The sequence below is a fragment of the Quercus lobata genome, chromosome 5 (assembly GCF_001633185.2).
Source record: "Quercus lobata isolate SW786 chromosome 5, ValleyOak3.0 Primary Assembly, whole genome shotgun sequence".
NCBI classification, from domain to species: Eukaryota; Viridiplantae; Streptophyta; class Magnoliopsida; order Fagales; family Fagaceae; genus Quercus; species Quercus lobata.
The window spans coordinates 35,589,358-35,615,090 of NC_044908.1; the positions used below are offsets into that span (position 1 = coordinate 35,589,358).

General features: G+C 38.1%; 1 protein-coding gene across 1 annotated transcript; it reads right to left on the reverse strand.

The window, feature by feature from the left end:
* Positions 1-16,506: 16,506 nt before the first annotated feature.
* On the reverse strand, positions 16,507-25,439 carry LOC115990407. The gene is made up of 3 exons (XM_031114243.1): positions 25,320-25,439; positions 16,965-17,045; positions 16,507-16,854 (listed from the first exon to the last, which is right to left on the reverse strand). The coding sequence occupies exons 1-3, from the start codon at positions 25,437-25,439 to the stop codon at positions 16,507-16,509; spliced, it is 549 nt and encodes a 182-aa protein (XP_030970103.1).
* Positions 25,440-25,733: the final 294 nt, after the last annotated feature.

A 25,733-nucleotide genomic window follows, 5' to 3' on the forward strand; every position in this document is an offset into this window, starting at 1 on the left:
TGTGCTATATGTATGCCCCCAAGGGGCACAGGGTCATCACCACCTCGGTCAAAGCGCCTCTAAAGGGTCCGCGCAACCTGTACACTAGTTGAAGCAATATCATCATCGCTTCCAGATGAGTCAGCTCGAGATGGAGTACCCACGGGAGCCTTCCTACGATCACTGCCGGATCTCGCTCATCGAGACATAACCTGCGGAAGCAAATTCAAGATTGATTAGTAAGCCCAAAACCACTTGGCAATGTAAGTAAATAGTAGGATTCAAATTCGGTAGTGGTTGTCTAATCTTATCTATCATTTTGAGGTTCAAATTTGGCAGTGGTCATCTAATCTCAGTAAGATTCAAATTTAGCAGTGGTCGTCTAATCCTATTTATCATTTCGAGGTCAAGTTTGGTAGTGGTCATCTAATCTCAGCAAGATTCAAATTTAGCAGTGGTCCTTTAATCCTATCTATCACTTCAAGGTTCAAATTTGGTTGTGGTCATCTAATCTCAACAGGATTCAAATTTGGCAATGGTCGTCTAATCCTATCTATCATTTCAAGATTCAAATTCGGTAGTGGTCATCTAATCCTATCTATCATTTCGAGGTTCGAATTCGGCAATGGTCGTCTAATCTTAACAGGATTCAAATTCGGTAGTGGTTGTCTAATCCTATCTATCATTTCATGATTCAAATTCGGTAGTGGTCATCTAATCCTATCTATCATTTCGAGGTTTGAATTCGGCAGTGGTCGTCTAATCTCAACAGGATTCCAATTTGGCAATGGTCGTCTAATCCTATCTGTCATTTCAAGATTCAAATTCGACAGTGGTCATCTAATCCTATCTATCATTTCGAGGTTTGAATTCGGCAGTAGTCGTCTAATCTTAACAAGATTCAAATTTGGCAATGGTCGTCTAATCCTATCTATCATTTTGAGGTTCAAATTCGGTGGCTGTTGTCTAATCTCAGCAGTATTCATATTAGGAAGTAGTCATCTAATCCTATCTATCATTTTGAGGTTCAAATTCATCGGTGGTTGTCTGATCTTAGCAGGATTCAAATTTGGCAAAGGTCTTCCAATCCTATCTATCATCTTAGCATGATTTAAATTCGGTAGTGGTCGTCTAATCCTACGTTCCCAAAACAACCCCTATTTCAAATTCGCATCATCATCATCTTGTTTTCAATCTCTCAAAATTCCATTTATCTTGCATAGTTTTTCATGTCTACTTTGTTTTCACAGATTTTCATGTGTTTTCATAGCATCCAACATATGTAAGCTCGACTATGCTACTTAAATATGTGAACCGATATATTTTCCAACATCATCATGGCATAAATGATAAATATATATATGCAAAAATACCAAAAAAATAAAAATAAATATTAGCATGCTTTCCTAATAACATATTTGCAAAAAACAAAAAGAAAGAGAAAATGGACACTAACCTCAAGTGCAGAACTGAAGATTGAAGTTGTGAATTGAAATTGAAAACTGAACCCGCTAGATTGCGACTTGTTCCAGAGAAATTTTCAGAAGCGAGAATTCAGAGAAATGAAGTCAGAATGGTCAAAATGGAGCTTTGGCGCCTATTATAGGCCTTGTATGGCTTGGGCAGCCTGGCGCACCTTATAGGGCCTTTGGGTTTGCCTGGCACACCTACAAGGGCCATCGGTTTGCGTTGACCTGGTCAACGTTGACCGTTGACCTTTGACCAAAAAAAAAAAAAAATGGGAGCGCCAAAGAGAGAGTTTCTTACCCAGGACTAAGTCAAAGAATTTTTCCGGATCAGCTGCAGCAACTCAACCTTGTCAGGTAAAATTGGCCTCGATCCATGAATGGTGTAGTTTCCGCACGCAATTTAGGGGCAGCAAAATGTGGAATCACGTTTTTTATCTGACGCCTCTCATTGCACTCGAGATGTTAGATAAACAAGGGGTAGCTATAGACATCGTATTTTGTCCACCCTCAATTTGCATGCAGGACCCTGAAAATTCTAAAAATATTATATTTTCTCCACAGGGTCGTGGAAACATCTAGATTGACGTGGCGCAACCCATTTAGGCATCAAAGCACTCAAAGTGCCATTTAGGTTAAATTGATCGAACTACCCCTGGTCAACCCTTGGTTGACTAAAAGTCAAAGTTGGTCAAAATCATCCCAAAGTAACATTTTTCATGTTTCTACATCAAAACCCAAGCTACTTGGTGATTTTCATCAACTTTGACCAAGTTTAACCTGAGGTTGATTCTCTTGGGGCACTAGAAAATTCTAATTTTGATCCTACCATTAGAACAAGTTAGGACTAGGGCCATTATGAAAATGATCAAATTCCCTTTCCAACGACTATTCATGAGTCAAAATCGGAGTTAAAATGGTTGAGATATTCAAAAAACTGTGTAAAGCGCATTAGCACGCTTCTAGAGGCCATTACTTTTGATCCAGTTGTCTAATTTGTCAATTTCTTTAGTGTTCTAGAAACTAGACACCAAAAGCACTCTAGGGGCACTAAGATTAGCTCAATCTGAATCTAGGAAGACCTTCAAATATGCATCTAAAGTTGGACTTTGAAAAAGCCGAAACTGCTAATGTCAATAGGGTGGCCGGCGGCCCTACAAGGTGCGTCAGAAGCCGAAGGGTCAGTTTTCTAGTATAAATGCCCCCAGACCCCTCATTTTGCAAAAAAGGAAGATTTTGGGCAGTTTCTACGCAGATTCTCTCTCTCCTCTCTCTAATTTCTCCCCTAAATACATCCAACCATATCCAAACACCATCAAACACCTTTGATTCTTCTCTTTTCACCCTAATTTCAATGTAGTGTACTTGCACCCAATCTTCCTCTCCTTGGTTTCATACCTTGGATTTGAGCATTAGGGGTGTGGTTGTAGCTTTTTAGCTTCAATCCACACCCTTTTCTTTTTATAGCTTTTTCTTGCTTTTTATTGTTCAATAATATGCTTTATTGCTTTTCCTAGCATGTTCTTACTTCCTAGCATGTCTTTATGGTTTGTCTAGCATGTTCCTTTCTTATGCCTTGGTTTATCACTTTGACGTTGTTGACCTAGCCTTCTTGGACTAGGATATGTCTAAATTTAATGTTTGTGCTTAGATCTACATGATTTTAGGCTCCTTGCCATGCTTATGCTTAAATTTACATGCCTATGTGTTCTTGGCCATGTTGATGTTTAGATCTACATGCCTATGCTTAGAACTATGTGTTTATGTGCTCTATGCCATGTTGATGTGCTTAGATCTATGTTGGTTGCTATGCCATGTGCTTCTATAGCCCTTTTATTCCTTGATATACCTCTTTCTTGTGTTTTCACCCTTATTGGTTGGGTGTAGATCTAGATCTTGTGGTCTTGGCCAACATCCATACACCTACGCTGATATCAAAGGGTTTGGATCATTTCCTTTGTGCATGTCTATGTTTGTTTGTTTGCTTCTATGGTTTATTTCCATGTTAGCCTCTCTAGATCCAGGCTTTGCTATGCTTTGTGCCCTCCGTGGGCTTCTACTTGTCGGTCCCTTGGGTCACTTGCTTTGTGTGGTTGCATCCGTCCTTCCTAGGGCTTGTTTGGGCATAACCACTTGTGAGATACACCTCCATGGTGTTGGTGTGCTTGATTCACACATTTCTCTACTTCGTGCAATGTTGATATGCTTGCCTTGCTTGCTTTGTGCCACCCGTTTGGTTTTCTTTGCTTTTTTGCACGCTTGCCTACATGTTCATGCATGAGTCTGTGTGTCATCCATACTCTAATCCAATGGAACTATGGACACTCGATCCAAACCTACATTTCTCCTCCTAGGACACCCTCTTTTGTTTAATAACATGCTTGTTTGCCCCCGTTTGGCATCTTTAACCAGCTTATCCCTTAGCATGCTTTCCTTCTATCTCTTCCTTTGCTTGTTTATTGATTTGTTTCCTTGTTTGTTACATGTACATGCATGGGGGAAGGAATCTTGGAGCGAGGGTACGACCTCCTAGGCGTGAGCAAAAAGGGCAAGGATGCAAGCAAGAGGATCCAAGCCCATAAAGGGCAATGTTTAGGAGATTAAAGGGGCCTATCCCCTCTAGAGTGGTTTTCTCTTTCTCCCTCTTTAAGCCTCTTCTCTAGAGCATGTATTAGGGTCCCCCTCCATCTATTCCCTTTTATTTTCTTGCTCCTTGCTTGGCCCGCTTTCCCTGGGTATGGTAATATCTGTTTTACAATTCTTGTACCTTGTTGGGCCCTACCCTTGGAATGTTTGCAATGTCTGATTTACTTTCCTACTCTATTTGGTTGCATTGTGCATGATGTATGTATATTTATATCTGCTTGTATATGGGTGATTGTGCACTTTATATGATGGACTCTCATAGTTACATGAGTGAACCTTTCTAGTCATGAGAGCTCTTGACCTTGAAGTGTGGGTATGTGCTCAAGTCGATTGCCATAGGTACATATTCATGCTATACTATGTGCACAATTATCGCGGTGTGATTGTACCAATCCATGTCACCCAGTGACACTAGTTTCCCCATGTATGTGACATGTATCAACACCCTTGATACTTTGGGGGGCTTCGGTACGTCTTAGTATGAGCATGTCAATACGCGCCATATACACAGATGTGAAATCCTGCCGGTGTGCCATAGCGCACCAAACGCGAAACTTTGCTGGATTTTTGCCCTGAAAATGGGGCATCCCCATTACCAAATTCTCACTTCAAAAGCCTAGTGAGAATAGTGTTTTGTGTGCTATGACACATTTGAGGCGAAGCACTGTCTGATTTCCGCAACGAAAATAAGGCGAAATGCTACCGGATTTTTTCCGTGGAAATTTGGCATCAATTTCTAACACACTGAGAAAGCATTGATTGGGACCATGCCCCTTCCAAAATCAAACCTCAAGGCTCTACATGTTTAATGCCCTGTAAACTAATGCCAATAGCTTTTTCAATTTTCAATGTCTAAAAATTATGATTTTACCAAAACAAAGGACTGTATTTGGACAGGTGTTATGGGGTGCCTAACACTTTCCCCACATGTAACCAGACTTCCGAACTCAAGAATGAAGATTTTTTATCCATCTAAATTAGATTAGGAAAAAAGACCTTTTTCTTAACCTAGGATAGGTAATAAAATCAAATAGAGTTAGGTGTCCATTCACACCTTAGAAAAAACCCAATGATTGGTAGAGACTTCACTTACCTTTGGTAATATCCTTAGAATCAACTCAGATTCCAGTCACACACATGAGGTATGACACACCTCCATAACATTCTCGCACCAAGATGAAAGGCGCGCGAGCATTGCTACGATGGGTGGTCGAGCAGCTGCGAGGCATCGACAATATACTTCGGATTTAGTTCCGAATTGTAGTGATAAGGTGATTGTGATGATGAAGAACATGGGATATATGACTGGTATGGGTCTTGGAAAAGAAGGAAAGGGGGTAGTTGAATTCCCCAATTTCAAGACTCAGCTGACCAAGGTAGGTTTAAGATTCTTTGAAGGTTGCGATAGAATCAAGAAGAACCTTGGAACCCTCCTTTTTGTGGCTTTCCTGAGCTTTGGGTAGGCAAGGATAGAAAAAGTGAATTCGAGATGGGAGATATTCTTCAATGAGAAGCGTACCGTGGTGATAAGAAGGTTCCAAAAGAAGTCGACTGTGTGGATAACATAGATGTTGAAGCAATGGAGACTATGTTGAAGATGGAGGGGGACGTGTTCACCATCACCACTAAGGAGCCGTGTGATCCTTCTACCTTCATCATGCCTGTTGTAGGGCAACTTAATAATTGGACTTGGGTTGGGTTTTTTAAGAGTGGAGAAAATAAATTTTGTTATGCAAGTCTAGATGAACTTTTCAATATTTTCAATAAGATGAATTCTGATTTGGCTTATTTTAATGTGTCCTATAATATTGAAATTGTGCACTTAAATGATTCAAATGAATTTGAAAATGAAATTAATAAACAATTGGAAAATAAAATTGAACCTATGGAACCAACTTTTGAAACTTTTAATTTGGGCAATAATGAGAATCCATGTTTAATTAAAATTGGCTCAACCCTAATAAAGAAGAAAGGAAATTTCTCAAGGATCTCCTCGCAGAATTCCAAGAAGTATTTGCATGGTCGTATGAAGAAATGCCCAGAATTGATCCCAAGATAGCCCAACATCACATTGATACCCATGCCCATATGGTGCTCATTAAGCAAAAGTTAAGGCGCATGGGACCTAAATGGCTCCTGAAGATCAAAGAAAGGTCACAAAATAGTTGAAAGTAGGGTTCATTAAGCCCGTGCACCAAGCCGAATGGATGGCCAATGTTGTTCTCTTACCCAAGAAGGAAGGAAAGGTGAGGATGCGTGTGGATTTTAGGGACTTGAATAAGGCTCACCCTAAAGATGATTTCTCCTTTTCCCACATAGATGTCTTAGTGGATAACATGGCTAGTAGTGACTTGATGTCTTTCATGGTTGGTTTCTTAGGTTATAACCAAATCAAGATGGCTCCTAAAGACATGACTAAAACCACTTTCACCACGGAATGAGGGATCTATTGCTACACAGTAATGCCATTTGGGCTCAAGAATGCAGGTGCGACCTACCAAATAATGGCCACAACCTTGTTACATGATATGATGCATGATGAGGTTGAGGAATACGTTGATGACATGATTGTAAAATCCAGGGATAGAGGAGGTTACATCATTAACTTAAGGAAGTTCTTCGAAAGGATCAAGGAATATAGGTTGAGGTTGAAACTTAAAAATGTACCTTTGGAGTAACAGTTGGGAAGTTGCTAGGTTTACTAGTTAGTGGTAGAGGGATAGAAGTGGATCCATCCAAGATTAAAGCCATATTGGAGATGCCTTCACCCAAGAATGAGAAGGAAATATGAGGATTCCTAGGTCAACTACAATATATCAGTCGATTCATCGCCAAGGTTACCTCCACTTATGAGCCCATCTTCAAACTCCTAAAAGGAAGAATGAACTGCACACATGAAATGATGAATGTCAGAAAGCTTTTGAGCTCATTAAGGAATATCTCCTCCATCCACCTATCTTGGTACCCCCAATACATGGAAAACCCCTACTCTTATATCTCTCTATCCTAGGAGATACAATTGGAAGTATGCTTGCATAAGAGGACGATGATAAGAATGAAAGGGCAGTGTACTACTTGAGCAAAAGATTCCACAATTATGAGACTAGGTACACCCCTATAGAAAAGTCATGCTTTGCACTAGTGTGGGCCATAAAAAAGTTGAGACACATCATCCTACCATTCCAGATATGGGTGGTAGCCAGAATGGATCCTTTGAAGTAATTATTTGAGAAACCAGGTTTGAGTGTAAGATTGTCAAGATGGTTGATCCTATTAGTAGAGTTCGATTTGAAGTCTTTGGCAAGGAAGACTATCAAAGGTAGTGCCATGTCTGTTTTTGTGCCAAGAATCCTATAGCAAGGGAGGATGGACAAGAAGACTTCATGGATGAGGACATCTTGGATATCGAGATAGGGGCATGGACAATGTATTTCAATGGAGCTATGAACCAATACGGGAATGGGATAGGAGTACTTTCGACCACCCCTGATGGATCTTATGTGCCTTTGGTTGTCAAATTGAACTTTGAGGCAACTAATAGCATGGTAGAGTATGAAGCTTGTATCGTTGGGATGAAAGCTCTCTGAGAGTTAGGGGTAAAAGAGGTAGTAGTGTTGGGGGATTCGACCTTGTTTATAGCTCAAGCCCAATTGTTATGGAAGGTGAAGGAAGAACATTTGAAACCTTATCAGCAGTATCTAGAGGATTTGACCTAAACTTTTAACAGAATTGAGTATATGATCATCCATAGAGCTCAAAATCAGTTTACAGATGCCTTAGCTGCTTTGGCTTCCATGGTGGAAATACCCGAGGGAGTATGGACACAACCTTTAGAGATTGAACAGAGTTTTGTGTTAGTGCACAAAGAGAAGAGTGAAGCGTCAATCTTGGTTATAGAAGAGGGAGGGGTTCCTTGGTATTATGACATTATGAAATTCTTTGAGTTGGGGGCATATCCGGATAGTACCAACAAGAGAGAGCGTCACTTGATTAGGATGATGGCAATGCAATACATCCCATGTAGAGGATAGCTCTATAGGTGGTCCTATGATGGTATACACCATTATTGCCTAAAGATAGAAGAAGCAGAAAGAGTTATGGAGGAAATTCACCAAGGGATTTGTGGTTCTCAAATGAATGGGAGGATGTTAACCAAGAAGATTCTAAGGATAAGGTACTATTGGAGAATGATGGAAACCGATTGTGTGGACTTTGGGAAGAGTTGCGATGACAACCAAACACATGCAAACTTGAACCACGTACCGCCTAGTGAATTGTACAGCATGACCTCTCTTTGGCCTTTCTCCATTTGGGGCATAGATGTGATTGGAAGAATATCCCCTAAAGCCTCAAATGAACACGAATACATCCTAGTGGATTAATTACTCCACTAAGTGGGTGGAAGCGGCCTCTTACTCCGTTTTGAAAGCTAAGCATGTGGTGTGGTTCATAAAGAACAACATCATCAGCCAATATGGGGTACCCTAAGAGATTATTTATGATAATGTCTCCCACTTCGAGGGGGAGGTTCAAGGAATTATGAATTTGTACAACATCTAGCATCACAAGTCTTCATTATACCGACTGCGGACTAATGGGGCCGTAGAAGCAACCAATAAGATCATTAAGAACATCCTAGCAAAAATGGTAGTGACATACAAGGATTGGGCTGAGAAACTTCCATTTTCTTTGGGGGGTTACTAAACTTCTATCCATGCATTAACTGAGGCAACACCTTACTCATTGGTCTATGGTAGTAAGGCAGTGCTTCCAATTGAGGAGGAGATACAATCTTTAAGAGTGCTAGGAGAAACGAAGGTCCTAGAAGAGGACTGGGTGAAGGCAAGATATGAGCAATTGGCTTTGGTAGATGAGAAGAGAGCTAGGGCATAATACAATGCACAAGGATACCAAAAGAGGATTACTAGAGCATCTAACAAAAAACTAAAACCTAGAAATCTTAAAGAAGGGGACTTGGTCCTAAAAGTGCTTAGGGATGAAACTTTCAATCCGAGGGGAAAGATGAAGCCAAGATGGTCTGGACCATTCATTATTAAGAAGATTATGTTAGGGGGTGTTACAAGAATTACAGATTTGGATGGGGAAGAGATACTTCACCCAATCAACATGGATAGACTCCAGAAATACAGTGTTTGAAAAAGAAAAGAAAAAGCCTGCTAGGTTGAAAACCCAAAAGGGCGCCCTTGGCAAAAGTTAAGGATGTCATGGGCAAAAATTACATGGCATGTGTGAGAGATCGGGGAAAATTTAGGGCCTCTCAAAAAGAGATTTGGGTGCTTCTAAGGGCACCTCTCTTTTGGGTAGTGGTGTAGAGTCGCCACTTATTTTTTATACAAAACAAATAAGAAAAAATAAATACAAATTACATGTTCAAAATACTTTGAATGTCATTGATTGAATAAGGAAAAATACAATTTTGGTAAATTAACCTTACAAGGCTTTGGATCCTAGTTACAATCTATGCAAATGAATGCAAAACTTTGGTCCTAGTTACAATCTACCAAAATTAAAAGACAAAACAATAATCTACCTATCCAAAAATCCTAAGCTCAGGGGCTAGGTTACGGAATGGGAAGGTGTTAGGCACCCATTCCACCTTGACAGAGTCCAGTCTTCTAGACTTTAATGGCCAATATACCCTTTTTTGAATGATGTTGAATGATACGTTATAATGCACATGACAAACACTTGACAAAGATTAAATTAAATAATTTTGCCTTATGGATGTGTCCTCTTTTTAAAGAAAATTTAGATCTATCTTGGAAATTAAAATAATAAGACATGGTTTGTAAAAAAATCAGATCTATGTTTGTAAAGGGTAAAAGGCAAGATTTTATCAAGAAAAATTAGATCTATTTTGTGTAAAGTTAGAAAAAATTCGATTTGTTAAAAAAATCAGATTTGTTTTTGTAAAGTTAAAAAAAAAAATGATTTATTCAAGAAAAATTAGATTTTTTGTTTTAAAAAAAAACTATTTTGAAAAGAATCAGATCTGATTTATGTAAAGTAAAAAAAAAATGATTTTATTTGTAAAAAATCAGATTTGTTGTTGGACACCAAAAAAAAAAAAAGACTTTTGAAGGAGGAGCCACATTCATGAGGCAAATTTATTATGCATGCATCACATATTAAAAAACTTTAACCTAACTTTCAATCCATACTTTTGAATTTCAAAATCTACAATTTATAGCATAGAAAACTGTTCAAAAAAAAAAAAGATTTGTATTTAATAAAAATACAGATCAGTTTAGTATTTAGAAAAAAATCAGATCTGTGTTGAATGAAAATATAGATCAATTTTGGGTTTTGAAAAAAAATTAGATCTATATTTAATGAAAATACATATCTGTTTTGGGTTTTGAAAAAAAAAAAAATCAGATCTATATTTAATGGAAATACATATCAGTTTTGAATCTTCATAAAAGAGTTCTGATAGTCATTGTAGATTTTGAAGTCAAAAAGAAAGAATTGAAATAAACAATCATCTACAGTATCTAAGCATAGGAATTATATATTAAGAACAAGACATCATAAAACATACTAAACATATTCATGCATCAAACAAAAACATACTAATTAATGGAAGAATAAAAGAAAAGACAAATACCTCTTGCATGAGTGTGCTCTTCTAATGAAAGAATATTTTAGAAATCAAAGAAGTTTGTTCACCTCTTTGAAGTCTAAAACACTTTACTTAGATAAAAAGAAGTTCCTAAAGTAAAAGCCTCTAGAACGTCTTTAACAAAAGGGGAATAGAAAAGTTAGAAAAGAAGAGCCCTTAATTCTAATTCCCCCCGCCCCCTATTTATAGAGGTTGGGATGCTTAAAAAATAAGTTGAATGAGATCAGATACGAATTGGAAGGCGTCCTTATCTTTAAAAAGTCGAAAAAGATAGACTTTATCTCAGTCAAGGGGTCCTCGGGCTGGGCCAAACATTTGGGCCAGTCGGCACTTGCCATGTGCCAATCGGCACTCCAAGAGTGTCGAATGGCCCTCTTGGGTGCTAGGTCCACGTTTGAGTTTTGGTCCAATTTGGACTCATTTTTTGAGGATTTTTTAGTTGGGAATTGCACCTAGACGTGTTTTTCATTGTATTCTGAAAATTAATCCATTTTTCTTGATATTCTAGTCTTTAAAGTGATAATTATCTTGCAGATAAATATTCCAAAAAGACTTGATTATCCACAATTTCTTTGTTATCTGATTATCCACTTTATTCCCATGCAAGCAGGCCTATTTTCGACACTAACCAACAACCAATCACAAAATTATTTAATTAATATTTATTGTCTAACCAATCATAATTAATTTAAATTAATCAAGCATGATTGGCTCCACCCAAACAAAATGCATGCAAACCGTAAAAACTTGATCCTGTGATATTTTCAGTCTGTCAGTCTGATTTGGAAATCGGACATACTTTTGCTACCGTTAGAATCTGAAGATCATTTTTGTGATATGCAATGAATGAATTAATGCATGTAATGCAGTTCTAAATTTTGGGGTATATGAATGGTCACTCTAGTCATCTTCCAAGATTAAATTATGGGTGAAATGAGAATACCCAACCTACTTGATAACTAATAAATTTGAAATGAATCTTGAAATCTGGGGAGAGTGAGAGGCTTCTCTATCTTAGTCTAAATCTAGGATGAATTGAGAGGTTTCTCTATCTCCATCCGCATGGAAGGTAACCAAGGGGCTTTTCTGCCTCGGAACCTGGGTGATTGAGAGGCTTCTCTATCTCAATCTTGAATTGTGGGTGAACAAAGGGCTTCTCTACCTCGATTTGAATGGAAGGTAACCAGGGGGCTTCTCAACCTTGGAACCTGGGGCGACTGAGAGGCGTCTCTATCTCAATCTTGAATTGCGGTGACCAAGGGGCTTCTATACCTCGATCTGAATGGAAGGTAACCAAGGGGCTTCTCTACCTCGAAACTTAGGCGATTGAGAGGTTTCTCTATCTCAATCTTGAATTCCGGTGACCAAGGGGCTTCTCTACCTTGGAAATTAGGGCGATTGAGAGGCTTCTCTATCTTAATCTTGAATGGTGACAACCAAGGGGCTTCTCTACCTCGATTTGAATGGAGTGCAACAAAGGGGCTTCTCTACCTTGGAACCTAGGGCGATTGAGAGGCTTCTTTATCTTAATCTTGGATTGTGACGACCAAGGGGCTTCTCTACCTCGATTTGAATGGAGTGTAACAAAAAGGCTTCTCTACCTTGGAACCTAGGGCGATTGAGAGGCTTCTTTATCTTAATCTTGGATTGTGACGACCAAGGGGCTTCTCTACCTTGGAACCTGGAGTGATTTAGAGGCTTCTCTATCTCAATCTTGAATTGCGATGATCAAGGGGCTTCTCTACCTCAATCTGAATGGAAGGTAACCAAGGGGTTTCTCTACCTTGGAACCTGGGGCGATTGAGAGGCTTCTTTATCTTAATCTTGAATTGTGACGACCAAGGGGTTACTCTACCTCAATCTAAATGGAAGGTAACCAAGGGGCTTCTCTACCTTGGAAATTGGGGCGATTGAGAAGCTTCTCTATCTCAATCTTGAATGGTGACGACCAAGGGGCTTCTCTACCTCGATTTGAATGGAGTGTAACAAAGGGGCTTCTCTACCTTGGAACTTAGGGCGATTGAGAGGCTTCTTTATCTTAATCTTGGATTGTGATGACCAAAGGGCTTCTCTACCTCGATTTGAATGGAAGGTAACCAAGGGGCTTCTACCTTGGAACCTGAAGTTTTGCCTACAAAAGACAAAAATTTGGGATTAGACTTTAAATAATGGGTGCCCTGTGAGCACATTTTTTGTTTGTTGGCAAATTTATTGATTTCATGTGTTGTTGAGTGCTTGGTGGTGGGATATTGTCATTTTGTTGTTGTTTGTTCTTGTTGGAATTTTGAACATTGTATGCCTTGGTTGAAAATTTTTGTGTGATCATGTTGTAATCTTGGCTTTAGGGCATTTTTGAATTGTTGAGTTATTTTTGAACTTGTGGATTTGTGCTTTAGGTTGGTGTTGATCTTGTGGAAGAAAGCATGCACATGATTGGAGGTTTGCCGCTTTGACACACACTCAATCTTCTCAATATATGCTCAATGAAATGAATTGGGTAAAAAATAATGCTTCCTTAATGCTCTTTTCTTGAATCTCCATGATAGTGGATCTAACACTTGTCTCTGTTGATTTTTCAGAATAGCCGAATGGCAATGGCTAATGCCGACACAAGATCCTTGGAGAAAAGTATCATAAATCTTGAACTTTAGAATTGGCAACAAGAATCTCGGTCTTATGCAAGTTAGGATGGAGACACTGAGGGTGGCTCCTCTAAAGGTGGGTCTAGGAGATCTTCCCACAAACAGACATGAAGTCCAAATGATGCTTGACCTGTATTTTAATTTTCCTACAAAGACAAGAAAGTACTCCTTAGACAATTTTTATTAATTTTTGCTTTTAGACTTTTACCTTTGGATTTTTTCTGATCTTGTTGGAACTTTAGATGAGACAAGTTTTGAATTCACTCGAGGAAGTCCTGTTGCAAACAACTTAAACTTATCTGACCACCTTTGGTGTGATTTGTACTTACCTGAATGAGGCACAACTGAATGCCCCTAGTTTGAAAACTTATGCATGATTTTTTATTTATTTATTTATTTATTTTTTTTGAAAAGAGATGAGTGATTTTTACTTGTTCCAAAGAGAGAGGATAAGATATAGCCGTATGCCCCTAGTTTAGAGATAAATGCATGACTTTGGAAAATCTTGACTTGATTAATTTTCTCTTCCTTCTGTTTTTTATACCAGTGATGCAAGTGATTTTTGAAAAAAAAAAAAAAAATGGACAAGGCATGCCTAAATGCCCTAGTTCAACAAACCATGCAAATTTTGAGAAACTTTATTGCTTAATCAAATTTTTTTGAGTGAAAAATAGAGTCAAAACAGACTCGTGAAGTGCCCGAAGACACAAAATAGGGTAATTGAGCCTCGGTTGATTTGCATGTCAATCGGCACTTGGGGAGTGTCGGCCGACACTCTTAGAGTGTTGACTGGCACTTTGAGGTGCCGACGGGCATGCCTAATTTTAGGCCAAGTCATTGTTCTTTTCCCATACGTTTTTTTTTTTTTTTTGAAAAATATTTTCCCCGTTTGAGACTATGAAACACTTTCCTAGTTAGCTACAAAATCTTGAAACTTATTTAAACCTAGTTAAGGACCGAGGTAGCTTATTTTAGCATCTATGCTGTAAACAAATCTCTGCATCAAAGTTATCAAGAAATAATAATCACAAGCAAGAGTTATCCATGGCTAACAATCAAAATTTTCCTCGTTCAACCATTCATGATATCAACAGATGGGTTCGTAGCTTTGATTTAGTACCAAAACCAATTTTACAACCTACAAACTAGAGGGAACTAAGGCTTTGAGGAATGTCAAGATCATGTGGGATTTCCTCCGTGCTTTCATGAAGTTCGAGGATACTGAAGACCATGTATTCTGATTTAAAACTGCCGAACTTTGTCCCACAATTGAAGAATTTTTAGCTATTCTGGGTTATGGTTCTAGCAAGAAATCCGTAGTAGTTTCTTGTGATCCTAGACATAAGGAGATTTTGTCCGATGCTCTAGGGCTTCCTACTTCAGTCACCAGTAGTACGATTGAAGGCCACATGGTGAATCTTCATGCAGTTGTTTCAAGGCTGATTAACAAATGTACTCATGGAATGACTGACAATATGCGGAAAAATTTTGGCTTAGCTCTTTGCTTCGTGGGAGAATTTTTGCTTTGCTCTGGAAGGCCTGGTTTTATGGATGCTTGAACTATAGGCATTATGAGTCAAGTAAAGGATGGTGATAATCCTTCTTCTCTGATCTTAGCAGAAACTCTTTTAGGATTGGACTTTGTATTTTATGATGGAGAGTCACAAAACTTTCTTGGGAGTCTCTAAACTTTGCAAATATGGTTGATAAAAAGACTGGACATGATTGCCACACCTACTATTGTTGATTATGGTCCTGGCAATTTCCTTAGTAGGACTGTCCTTAAAACTGAGTGTCAAACTAAAAGCGACTGGGTGAAATTTTTGAACAAGAAATCTAGTGTCTCAATTCAATGGAATTGTTATTGGTGGAAGTGCCCACCTCCTTTGTTGCGGTTTCCAGGATCAGACCACATCTTCATAGTTGGATTATGGAGGGCAACTTTCTACAAGGCTGATAGACTCTAGAGGAAATTCCAATATGAGCTGGAAATACCTAGTGGAAAAGGAAGAAAACCTTTCACTCCTATGGACACAAATCCTACTTCTGTAAGGAAAATGTTGTTGGGCTTGGAGATGGTTGATCGAGTGGATCAATCTTTTGTTAAGGTTCACTTTTAAAGGATGACCACAAACTATTCTAACTGGCTGATGAAGAAGATTGCGGACAAGGAGACTGACATGGTTGCTATGAGAAAATAATTTCTTAGAGACAACCAAGAGAACCCTGAGGCTAACAACTATAAGTTTAAAAGGAAGGACAACGATGACAAAGTATCTAGCATAGATGGAATCATCGAACAACCAAAGGAGAATAGACTAAAGAAAAAAAATGACCTTGTTATTTTTGGCTTTGAACATGTTTTGTTTTAAAAGTTGATGTGAAACTCTTAGATTTAGGAATTATTTAGGACCTCCAGGTGTAGGGTTCTGTTTAGGGTTTAGGTTTTTAAGTTTTTTTTTTTTTAATTTTTTTAATTTTTTTATTTTATGGTTTGGTTTAGGGTTTGGGCTTTGAATTCTATGTAATGGCATGGTTTAATGGAATGTTTAGATTTTGAAAACAATTTTCCTTTTCCTAATGGGTAAATGGTGGGTTTGGGGAAGTTATGACCGGACCAATATATGGTTGCCTATGTACCTCCTTGGCAGAAGGATCAGGTCACCATATAATTCATTTTTTTTTTTTATTTGCCTTAATTTTTACCTAGGCCGCCCTTTCAGGTTTTCAACCTAGTAGGCTCTCTCACTGTCTTCTTTTTTACTCTCCTTTTGTGTAGATCGCCCTTTCGGGTTTTCAACCTACCCCTTTATTTTATTATTATTATTTTTTAAAGAATATAAGAAGGGAAACAACATAATTTACAACCACTTTAGATATGCTGTTTTTAGACTACCACCTCAGACGTGGTATTTCTTCACTTGATCCATATTGGTTGGCTCAGTAAAAGGGTTTGCATCTAAGTCCATAAACCTTATTGCTCCCCTAGTGTATATATGCTTGATAATATATGGACCTGCCGAATTTTGCTTGAACTTCCCATTTGTATCTTGAACTGAGGCTCGGATCTCTTTTAGCACTAAATCCCCCAACTTAAAATCTCTAGCTCTTGCTTTCTTGTCAAAAGCTTTCACTCTCCAGTGATATGTGTCCTTTGATAACATTCAATGTGATACAAGGCCTTGAGTCTCTTCTCATCCATCATGCATAATTGATCATATCTACTTTGTAACCAATCTACTTCGGGGATTTCACTCTCCGGTATTGTTCTCAATGAACGGACACCCATTTCAATAGGAAGGACTGCTTCCATCCCATACACTAATGAATAAGGAGTGGCTCCAGTGGAAGTTCGAATTGATGTCCTATACCCCCAAAGTGCATAGGGTAATTGTAGGTGCCAGTCCTTGTAGTTTTTCGTGCTCTTCTTTAGGATTCGCCCTATATTCTTGTTACCAGCCTCAACTGCTCCATTAGTCTGAGGACAGTAGGGTGAGGATTTATGTGTTGAATATTGAATTGTTGAAGTAGCTTCTCTATTTCTCCCTTGAAATGCAGCCCATTGTCTGAGATAATTTCATGTGGTACCCCATATTTACAAATGATATTAGTCTGAATAAACTGAGCAACTTTCTCCGAGTTCAAAACCTTGTATGAGCCAACTTCCAACTATTTAGTGAAATAATCAATAGCAACCAGTATAAATTCATGGCCATTGGATGCTACTGGGTGAATCTTCCTAATAATATCTATTCCCCATGTAGAGAATGGCCAGGGTGAAGTCATGGTATGTAACGGTATAGGTGGCATGTGCTTCATATCTCCGTGGACTTGGCATTGATGGTGATGGTTTTTAGACCCCTTAAAACAATTGATTTAACCTAGGCAATTAGCCAAGTTGTTACTTAGTCCAATTAAACAAGTCTAGGTTATCACAATAACAAAGATCAAATCATGCAAAGCAACAAAAATAAATAATACAAGATATGATCACTCAGGAAATCAAACCGGTAAAAACCTGGGGAGGATTTGACCTAGCTATCCTCAAGGTAAACTTGAATCCACTATCTTGAAAGAATCGAAGTTCATATAATAAGACTTACAAGCCCCCATGCTTGACTTCTTATTGCTACCAACCAGTAGAACTTATTGACACGACTACGTGCAAGCTCCGAATCCATGGACTCCTTCTTTCTTGGATTCACCACCAGATACAAGCACACCCGCTTATGTTTTCTTTAAGCTTCAATGGTAGCAACTGAATTGATCATCAAGGTGTAGATAAATATTCTCCTTGAAAATCCTAAGTTTCTGTAAAGGAAAGCTCCTCTAGATCTCACAAGAGATTTACACAAACCGCAATAATGAGCAACACTAAAACGTGGCTAGGGTTTGCCTTTTATACTTAGGACAAATAAGAAACCCTAAAAACGTTTTAAAACACTTAGGGCTGAGTTGGAAAAATCTGCAGAAAATCACTCTGCCTGAGCTTCGATCAATCGAGCTTGTCTTTCAATCGATCGAGCCAGGTCGAAAGGCACAATGCTTTCCTGTTTTAACTCGATTCCAACTTTACATAAATGCACAACTTTGAGCTAGTCTAAAACACTTCTAAACACATTGTTTTGATCATGGTTTGCCAACAATACAAATTAGAGTTCTAAATACATAAAATCCTAAGACTTTAGAACCTAACAAACTCCCCCTTTGGCAATCCGTGACAAAACACAACTAGAAGCTCAAAGTTTACAAAATAAAAAGCCCTTTATAAAATAATGCTCATAAAACAAATTCAATCCTAACTACTATCCATCAATTGCAAGTGTAGATAGCAGCTCAATTGAATCAACCCGTATATTTCTTGAAACACTAAACAAAATGCATAACTGCATGTGTGAAAACAATACAAGTAAACAAATTAACTTCTTGATTTCAAACAACACACAATAAAGACATATATCAATGAATAACTCATAAATATAAATCAATAAGCAATTTGAAACAAGAAACATATAAAGTACCAACAAAACATAATACTCCCCCTAACATGAATATCCCATCAAAAACATGGCTTATTGCTAAAAATGTAAAGTACAAAGTGAAGCTCCTAGATACAATCTAAACTCCACAAGCTCCAACCAAAATAAATAAACTCCCCCTGAAAGCAAAAGCACTACAAAGTGCTCCCCCTTTTTGTGACGGAATGCCAAAGGGCAAACAAAATCCTTCATCAAAAGGGAGGTGCTCTAAACTGTGCCAACTCCGCACGCAAGGCATGGATCTCATCGAGGATGTCCACCAAAATCTGTCAACGAGCTGCCTGAACGGTCAAGATGTGATCCAACGTACAACAAATGTCTGAATCATCCGAAGCAGTCGGTGGAGGAACATCAGTATCAGCAGCAGCAGCACCCAATGTCTCAGCAGCATCAATACCTGTAGAAGAGGAAGGAGGGGGAACACCATTAGATGACGCACCTCTAGGACGTGAAGGAGCAACTCTCAAGTGAGCAGCCCTCTGTCGAAGAAAAGTGGCACCTATGAGAGCAACAACATGCACAGGCTCACCAGACGGGAAACCATCTAAACCTAAAAAGAGCAAAATCCTATGAATGAAAATAGGATGAATAAGCGCATGCCCTACAGTAGAACTTCTATGAACCTCGTTCAAAGAACGAAGGAACAAATGAGGAAAATTGATAGACGCTCCAGAAACAAAGGCATACAAAAACACACATCGCTCTAGAGGGATGGTGTGGAAGTGAGAAATAGGCCACAACGAATGACACGCTATCCTAAAGAAAAGATAGGCAGTCTCAGTAAGCTCAGCGGACGTGATCCGAGGATCAAAACCCTACTGGATAGATGACCTAGTGATGTATGACATGACTACATCTAATGAGGGTGACTCATCATAGGGATAGACAGCTCCCGAACAACCGGCACCCCAAGAGCCTCAGCCACTACCCTAGGGGTAATGGTGAACTCAACACCTCGTATCCAACTCCTAACAAGGGTGTTGGAATCATAGACGTGGCAAGAGAGGTTCGAGAAGAACTCTCTAATCAGGGCAGTTGGGGATGGATGATCTATCCCTAAAAGATGCAACCAACCTCTAGACTCAAAATTGGCCCTAATGGCCGGATCAAGCTCATCTAAGACTACAGCTCGCTCAACCCAAATCTTACGCTTACTGTTCAAGGTCTCAAAGGCTTCTCGACTTCTATCATTCCTAAACACCTCACTCCTAGAGGGAGACTCAGAGGAGGTGGAAGGGGTCCTATGGGCTCTAGTTTTCCTAGGCATGGTGCTAGGATAAGGACCAAAACATAGAGCAAAAGAACAAAACACAAAACCAAGGGCAGATTGCAAGTTAGCACAAAAAAAAATATATATATAGGATTAAAATCTATATGATGCATGACAAATTTAAATGGTATGATGCATGTTCTAATGCAGTGAATTAAGTCCAAAAATTTCAAATTCACAAAATTGGCTTGAACATAGAGGTATTAACACAAAAATATTGACGAATTGATCATCACACATGATAGAATTCAAAAATTAATGACCAAATACATCAATTTGACAAGCCAATTTCATCAATTTAACCCAATTAGACAAAATCCCCAATTCGGTACAATTTCAAACCCTAGAATTTTCAATTTTTCAAAAACCACAAAATTGATCAAATTAAACTAAAAGAATCATGATTATCACATCCTAGAACAAAAACCCATTGATCAATTTTACCAAAACAGGTTTGAATCATCAAAAACCCCAAAATATAGAAAGTGTCGAAAATACCCAATACAATGCATGAAAAATGTAGGAAAACATGAAATAAAATGCAAAAGGAAGGGAAAAAGAGACTTACCGGCCTTGAAGGACAAAAACCTTGCAAAAATCTCGGAAGAAAACGACAAAAAATCTTTGGTGGAGCCTTAGCCAAGTCGGAGAGAGAGAAATGGTTGAAAATATTTGAAAAAGACATTCTGACCTTTAAAAAAAAACATGTTTTACGAGTTTCGATCGATCAAAAAACAGTCTCGATCGATCGAAACAAACAGAGACTCTATCAAAACAATTTGAAAAGAGTTCGATCGATCGAAACAGACAGAGGCTCTCTCTAACATAAATAAAAAATTTCGATCGATCGAAATGGGCAGAGGCTCACCAAATTTGAGGAAAAACACAGTTTTTTGAAAAAAACATTTAGAATCAACTCAAAGCATTGAAATTTAAGAACAAAATGCATGAGTATGAGATGATATGATTTTCAAAACAAGAATTTTAAGCCCAAATTCCCAAAAACAAAATTTCTTGCATACTCCACAAATTTTCAAGCAACAAATTAATTTTGCACAAAATTCAAAGTATTTGCAAAACTTGGTTGGTCAGACCATAAACACATACAATAACATGTACAAAGTTTAGCAAAGAGTAACTTGTGTAGTGTGTGCAACTAGCAAAAACTTGAGATACATGTGAGGTGATATGTGAATAGCAATCAATCACAAAGTCTACAAAATTCATCATAAAGAATTTAAAGGAGACTATCACCTAAAGAGTTACATCATATAACTCCCACATCTCCTAGATCATAAGCTTGCAATCATGTAAGTTTCTTGAATTTATGCCTCATAATATACATATCAATTTTAAGTCATGTGAGTTTGGCATCAAGCCTAATAGTACACACCAATTTTGATTTTAAGAATTAAGCAATGTAAACCGAGGCTTCACCTTATATTCTTTTTGTGCATGTGCTACACTTTCTCAAGCACAAAATCTTATGATATGCACTAAGGTGTTCATGATTGGCTAGTGAACAATGGTGGGATGGTTATTTATGCCTTTCTCTAAAAGTTCAAGTCCAACATCCAAAACATGTGACTTCAAGATTAAGACAATGTAATCAAAAACCATAAACATCTTTCCCACACAACATGCACTACAAAGTTTTAACTAGTAAAGTGCAATAAGTAAGCTTATCATAGCTAAACAAGGTACAAAAGACATGTTATGTGAAAATAAATTGACCAACCTTGTTCTCAAAAACCAAGAAGAATAGTACAAAACAAAATTTGCTTCCTTTTTTTTTTTCTTTTTTTTAATAAATAAAAAAAACACCTAGAATGAAATGCATGAATGTTATGCACTGCAAATCCTAGAAAACAAAAACACAACAAAACTAAGGAACAATGGTCACAAAGGGTAGAGTAATGAAGCACAAGGACCATGTCAGAAAGACTCAGTTAGTTCGAGTCTTTTGCATCCAAAACCTTTTAGATGCACCATGAGCATTAAAGTTCTTATTCACATGAGAATGATTACCGATTCCAGGATTGGAATAAAGGTTTAAAGCCTTTACCAATTCACCAATAAGTACCATAGGATCTTGTGCTTGAGGCACATGTACTTTTGGTTTGTTTGCTCTCTTTGCAGCTTGTAGCTTGTAACAGTTTGGACGAATGTGTCCAGACTTTCCACAAAAGTGACAAACCCATGCAGGCTTATCATGTGTCTTGTCTTTAGATAGGGTAGGCTTCTTAGACTTAGACTTTTTCAGATCAACCCTAATCTTCCTAGATGATGAACCTTCTATAGGTTTAACAACCTCACTCATAGGGGATTTGACAGTTTCACTCACTATCTCACTCACGGAAGATTCAGAGGAAGAAGATGAAGGAACAAACTTTGTGGAATGGGGAGCAAACATAGAGATGCTTTCAACATAACCTAATCCAGTTTTGTCAGAAGAAGACTTTTGAACACACAGCATTTGATCAAGTTTAGAACTAGTAGATCTAGCAACAGATAAATCAAGTTCCAAAGATTTAACTTTATCAAGTAAAAGCATATTCTCAGTTTTCACATTGTTCAAAAGTTTATTAGCATCAAACAGTTTAACAAGCAAACTCTTCTTTTCAAGCTTAAGAGATTCAATTTTCTTTAGGCCAAGTTCAACATTCATAGCATCCTTTATAGCAACTTTGCAAAGTTTATTATAGGCTTCTTGAAGATCTGCATCTTCAAAGAGTTCCCCATCAGAAGGGTTCTCTTCAACAAATATGCTCTCATCGACTACAGCAGTAGTGATGAAAGCAATGAAGATTCCGTCCTCATCACAATCAGACTCATTATCAGAAACTTTACCATCACTAAGGGTTACAACCATAGCCTTACCCTTAGACTTCAAATAGGTAGGACATTCAGATTTCATGTGTCCATACCCTTGACATCCAAAACACTAAGAGCCCAAAGAATTATTGGAAGATTGACCTACTTTTTCTCTAGGTTTATCATTATTTTTAACCTTAGTGGGATCATGCTTCCTGAAGTTTCTAGGTGCAGCAGTGTTTGTGCCTCTTGCCTTTCTATTACTATTCCTGAGAAAGTTTCTAAAGTTCTTGGCAAGGTAGGCAATCTCTGTAGTAGAGAGCTCATCATCAAATCCACCACCTTCAACATCATCAACTAACTTAAGAGCCATTGATTTGGATTTGGTAGTTTTGGGTAGATCCAACTCATAAGATTGAAGAGATCCTACAAGTTCATCAACAGGGATGGAGTCCACATCCTTGCTTTCAGTAATGACAGTCACCTTGGGTCTAAAGTCTTCAGTTAAAGATCTAAGAATCTTCCTAACAATTTTAGGTTAATCATAGATTTCACCCAAGTTAAAAGCAGAATTAACAATATTATTCAATTTAGCATAGAATTCATCAAAAGATTTATCATCAGACATCCTAATGCTTTCAAATTTAGAAGTCAATTGCTGCAATTTATTGATTTTGACAACCTTTGTGCCTTCATGCACAGTCTGGAGGATATTCTAAACAGTATGAGCAACCTCAATATTAGAGATTCTCTTAAATTCCTCCATAGAAACAACGTTAAAGATCGCATTCATAGCCTTGCTATTAAACTCAGCTGCTTCTTTTTGAGAAGTTTCCCACTCACTAACAGGAGTAATGGGCTTCTCCCATCCGTATTCAACGGAGTTCCACACTCTCTCATCAATGGATTTCAGGAATGCTTTCATCCTTACTTTCCAATAAGCATAATTATTCCCATCAAAGTGAGGAGGAATAACTAAAGAGTGTCCGTATTCCATGACAACAGGGGTCAAGGATCAGCTCAGTGATCAAAGGATCAACAACAAAAGAGCTACCCGCTCTGATACCACTTGATTGATTTTAGACCCCTTAAAACAATTGATTTAACCTAGGTAATTAGCCAAGTTGTTACTTAGTCCAATTAAACAAGTCTAGGTTATCACAATAACAAAGATCAAATCATGCAAAGCAGCGAAAAATAAATAACACAAGATATGATCACCTAGGAAACCAAACCGATAAAAACCTTGGGAGGATTTGACCTAACTATCCTCAAGGTAAACTTGAATCCACTATCTTGAAAGAGTCGAAGTTCATACAATAAGACTTACAAGCCCCCATGCTTGACTTCTTATTACTACCAACTAGTAGAACTTACTAATACGACCACGTGCAAGCTCCGAATCCACGGACTCCTTCTTTCTTGGATTCACCACCAGATACAAGCACACCCGTTTGTGTTTTCTTTAAACTTCAATGGCAGCAACTGAATTGATCATCAAGGTGTAGATAAATCTTCTCCTTGAAAACCCTAAGTTTGTGTAAAGGAAAGCTCCTCTAGATCTCACAAGAGATTTACACAAACCGCAATAATGAGCAACACTAAAACATGGCTAGGGTTTGCCTTTTATACTTAGGACAAATAAGAAACCCTAAAAACGTTTTAAAACACTTAGGGGTGAGTTGGAAAAATCTGCAGAAAATCATTCTGCCTGAGCTTCGATCGATCGAGCCTGTCTTTCAATCGATCAAGCCAGGCCGAAAGGCACAATGCTTTCCTGCTTTAACTCGATTCCAAATTTACATAAATGCACAACTTTGAGCTAGTCTAAAACACTTCTAAACACATTTTTTTGATCATGGTTTGCCAATAATACAAATTAGAGTTCTAAATACATAAAATCCCAAGACTTTAGAACCTAACAGATGGCACTTTTGAACATGAACTATGCAGTCTGCTTCCATAATAGTCCAGTAATAACCTTGTCTCATTATTTTTTCATGACAACATGTGTGCATTCATTTATGGCCCATAACTTGACTCTTGAATCTCTTCAATTATTTGTTGTGCTTCCTTGGTGGTCACACAAAGGAGATGAATTCCACCATATGATATTATGTAAAGCCTCTCCCATAAATAATATAATAAGTGGACAACCTTCTAATGGTTAATTAGTCATTCTTGTTTGCAGACTTTGGGTATGTCCCATCCTTGAGGTATTGTAAGATGTCTGAATACCATTCACCTTCTCCATTCTTTTCCTCATGTTCTTTTATTGACATACAATAAGCTGGCTTTTCTTTTTGTTCCACCACTATTGGTCTAGCTTCGTCTTCCTTAGGTCTATCCATCATGGATGCCATTGTTGCTAGAGCATTTGCAATCTAATTCTGCATTCTTGGCACATATTGGTACTGGATCTTATTGAATTTCAAGGCCCATTTTTGAAGACATTCATGATAAGGTATTAACCTTTTTTCTTTGATCTTCCATCTATTCTGAATTTCAGAAATTATCAAGGCTAAATCACCATGCACCTCTAACTCTTTCACTCCAAGACCTAAGGCTGCTTGTAACCCCATAATGCAAGCTTTATATTCTGTGGCATTATTAGTGGCAGGAAAGTTAAGCCTACTAGAGAATGGGATGTGTGTCCCTTTTGGAGAGAACTCCAATGCCACTCCCATGTTAAATAGTTGCTCCATTAAAATACATCTTCCATGATTCTACCTCGATTCACATAATATCCTCATTTGGAAAGTGTCCTTGGATCTCTTCAGCTTCTTTAGGTGAACAGTGGACTAAGTGATCAGCAATTACTCTCCCCTTCACAGATTTCTGAGTCATATATTTAATATCGAATTCTAAGAGAAGCAATACCCATTTAGCTGTCTTCCCATCTTGCACAGGCTTCTCCATCAAATATTTCAAAGGATCCATTTTTGCAATTAACAAGACCTTGAAAGCAAGCATATAATGTCTAAGTTTGCGGGTTGCCTATACAAGTGCTACACATGTCTTCTCAAGTGGCAAACACTTCTCTTCATAAGCCAACATTTGCTTGCTAATGTAGTAAATCACATTCTCCTTCCTAGACTCTTGTAGGTATTGAGCAAGCAAAGCCCCCATTGTTGTATCTGTAGTTGTGAGATAATAATGGCTTTTTAAGTAACAGTGGAACTAGTATTAGTGGCTTCATCAGATAATTCTTAATCTTCTCAAAAGCTTCTTGAC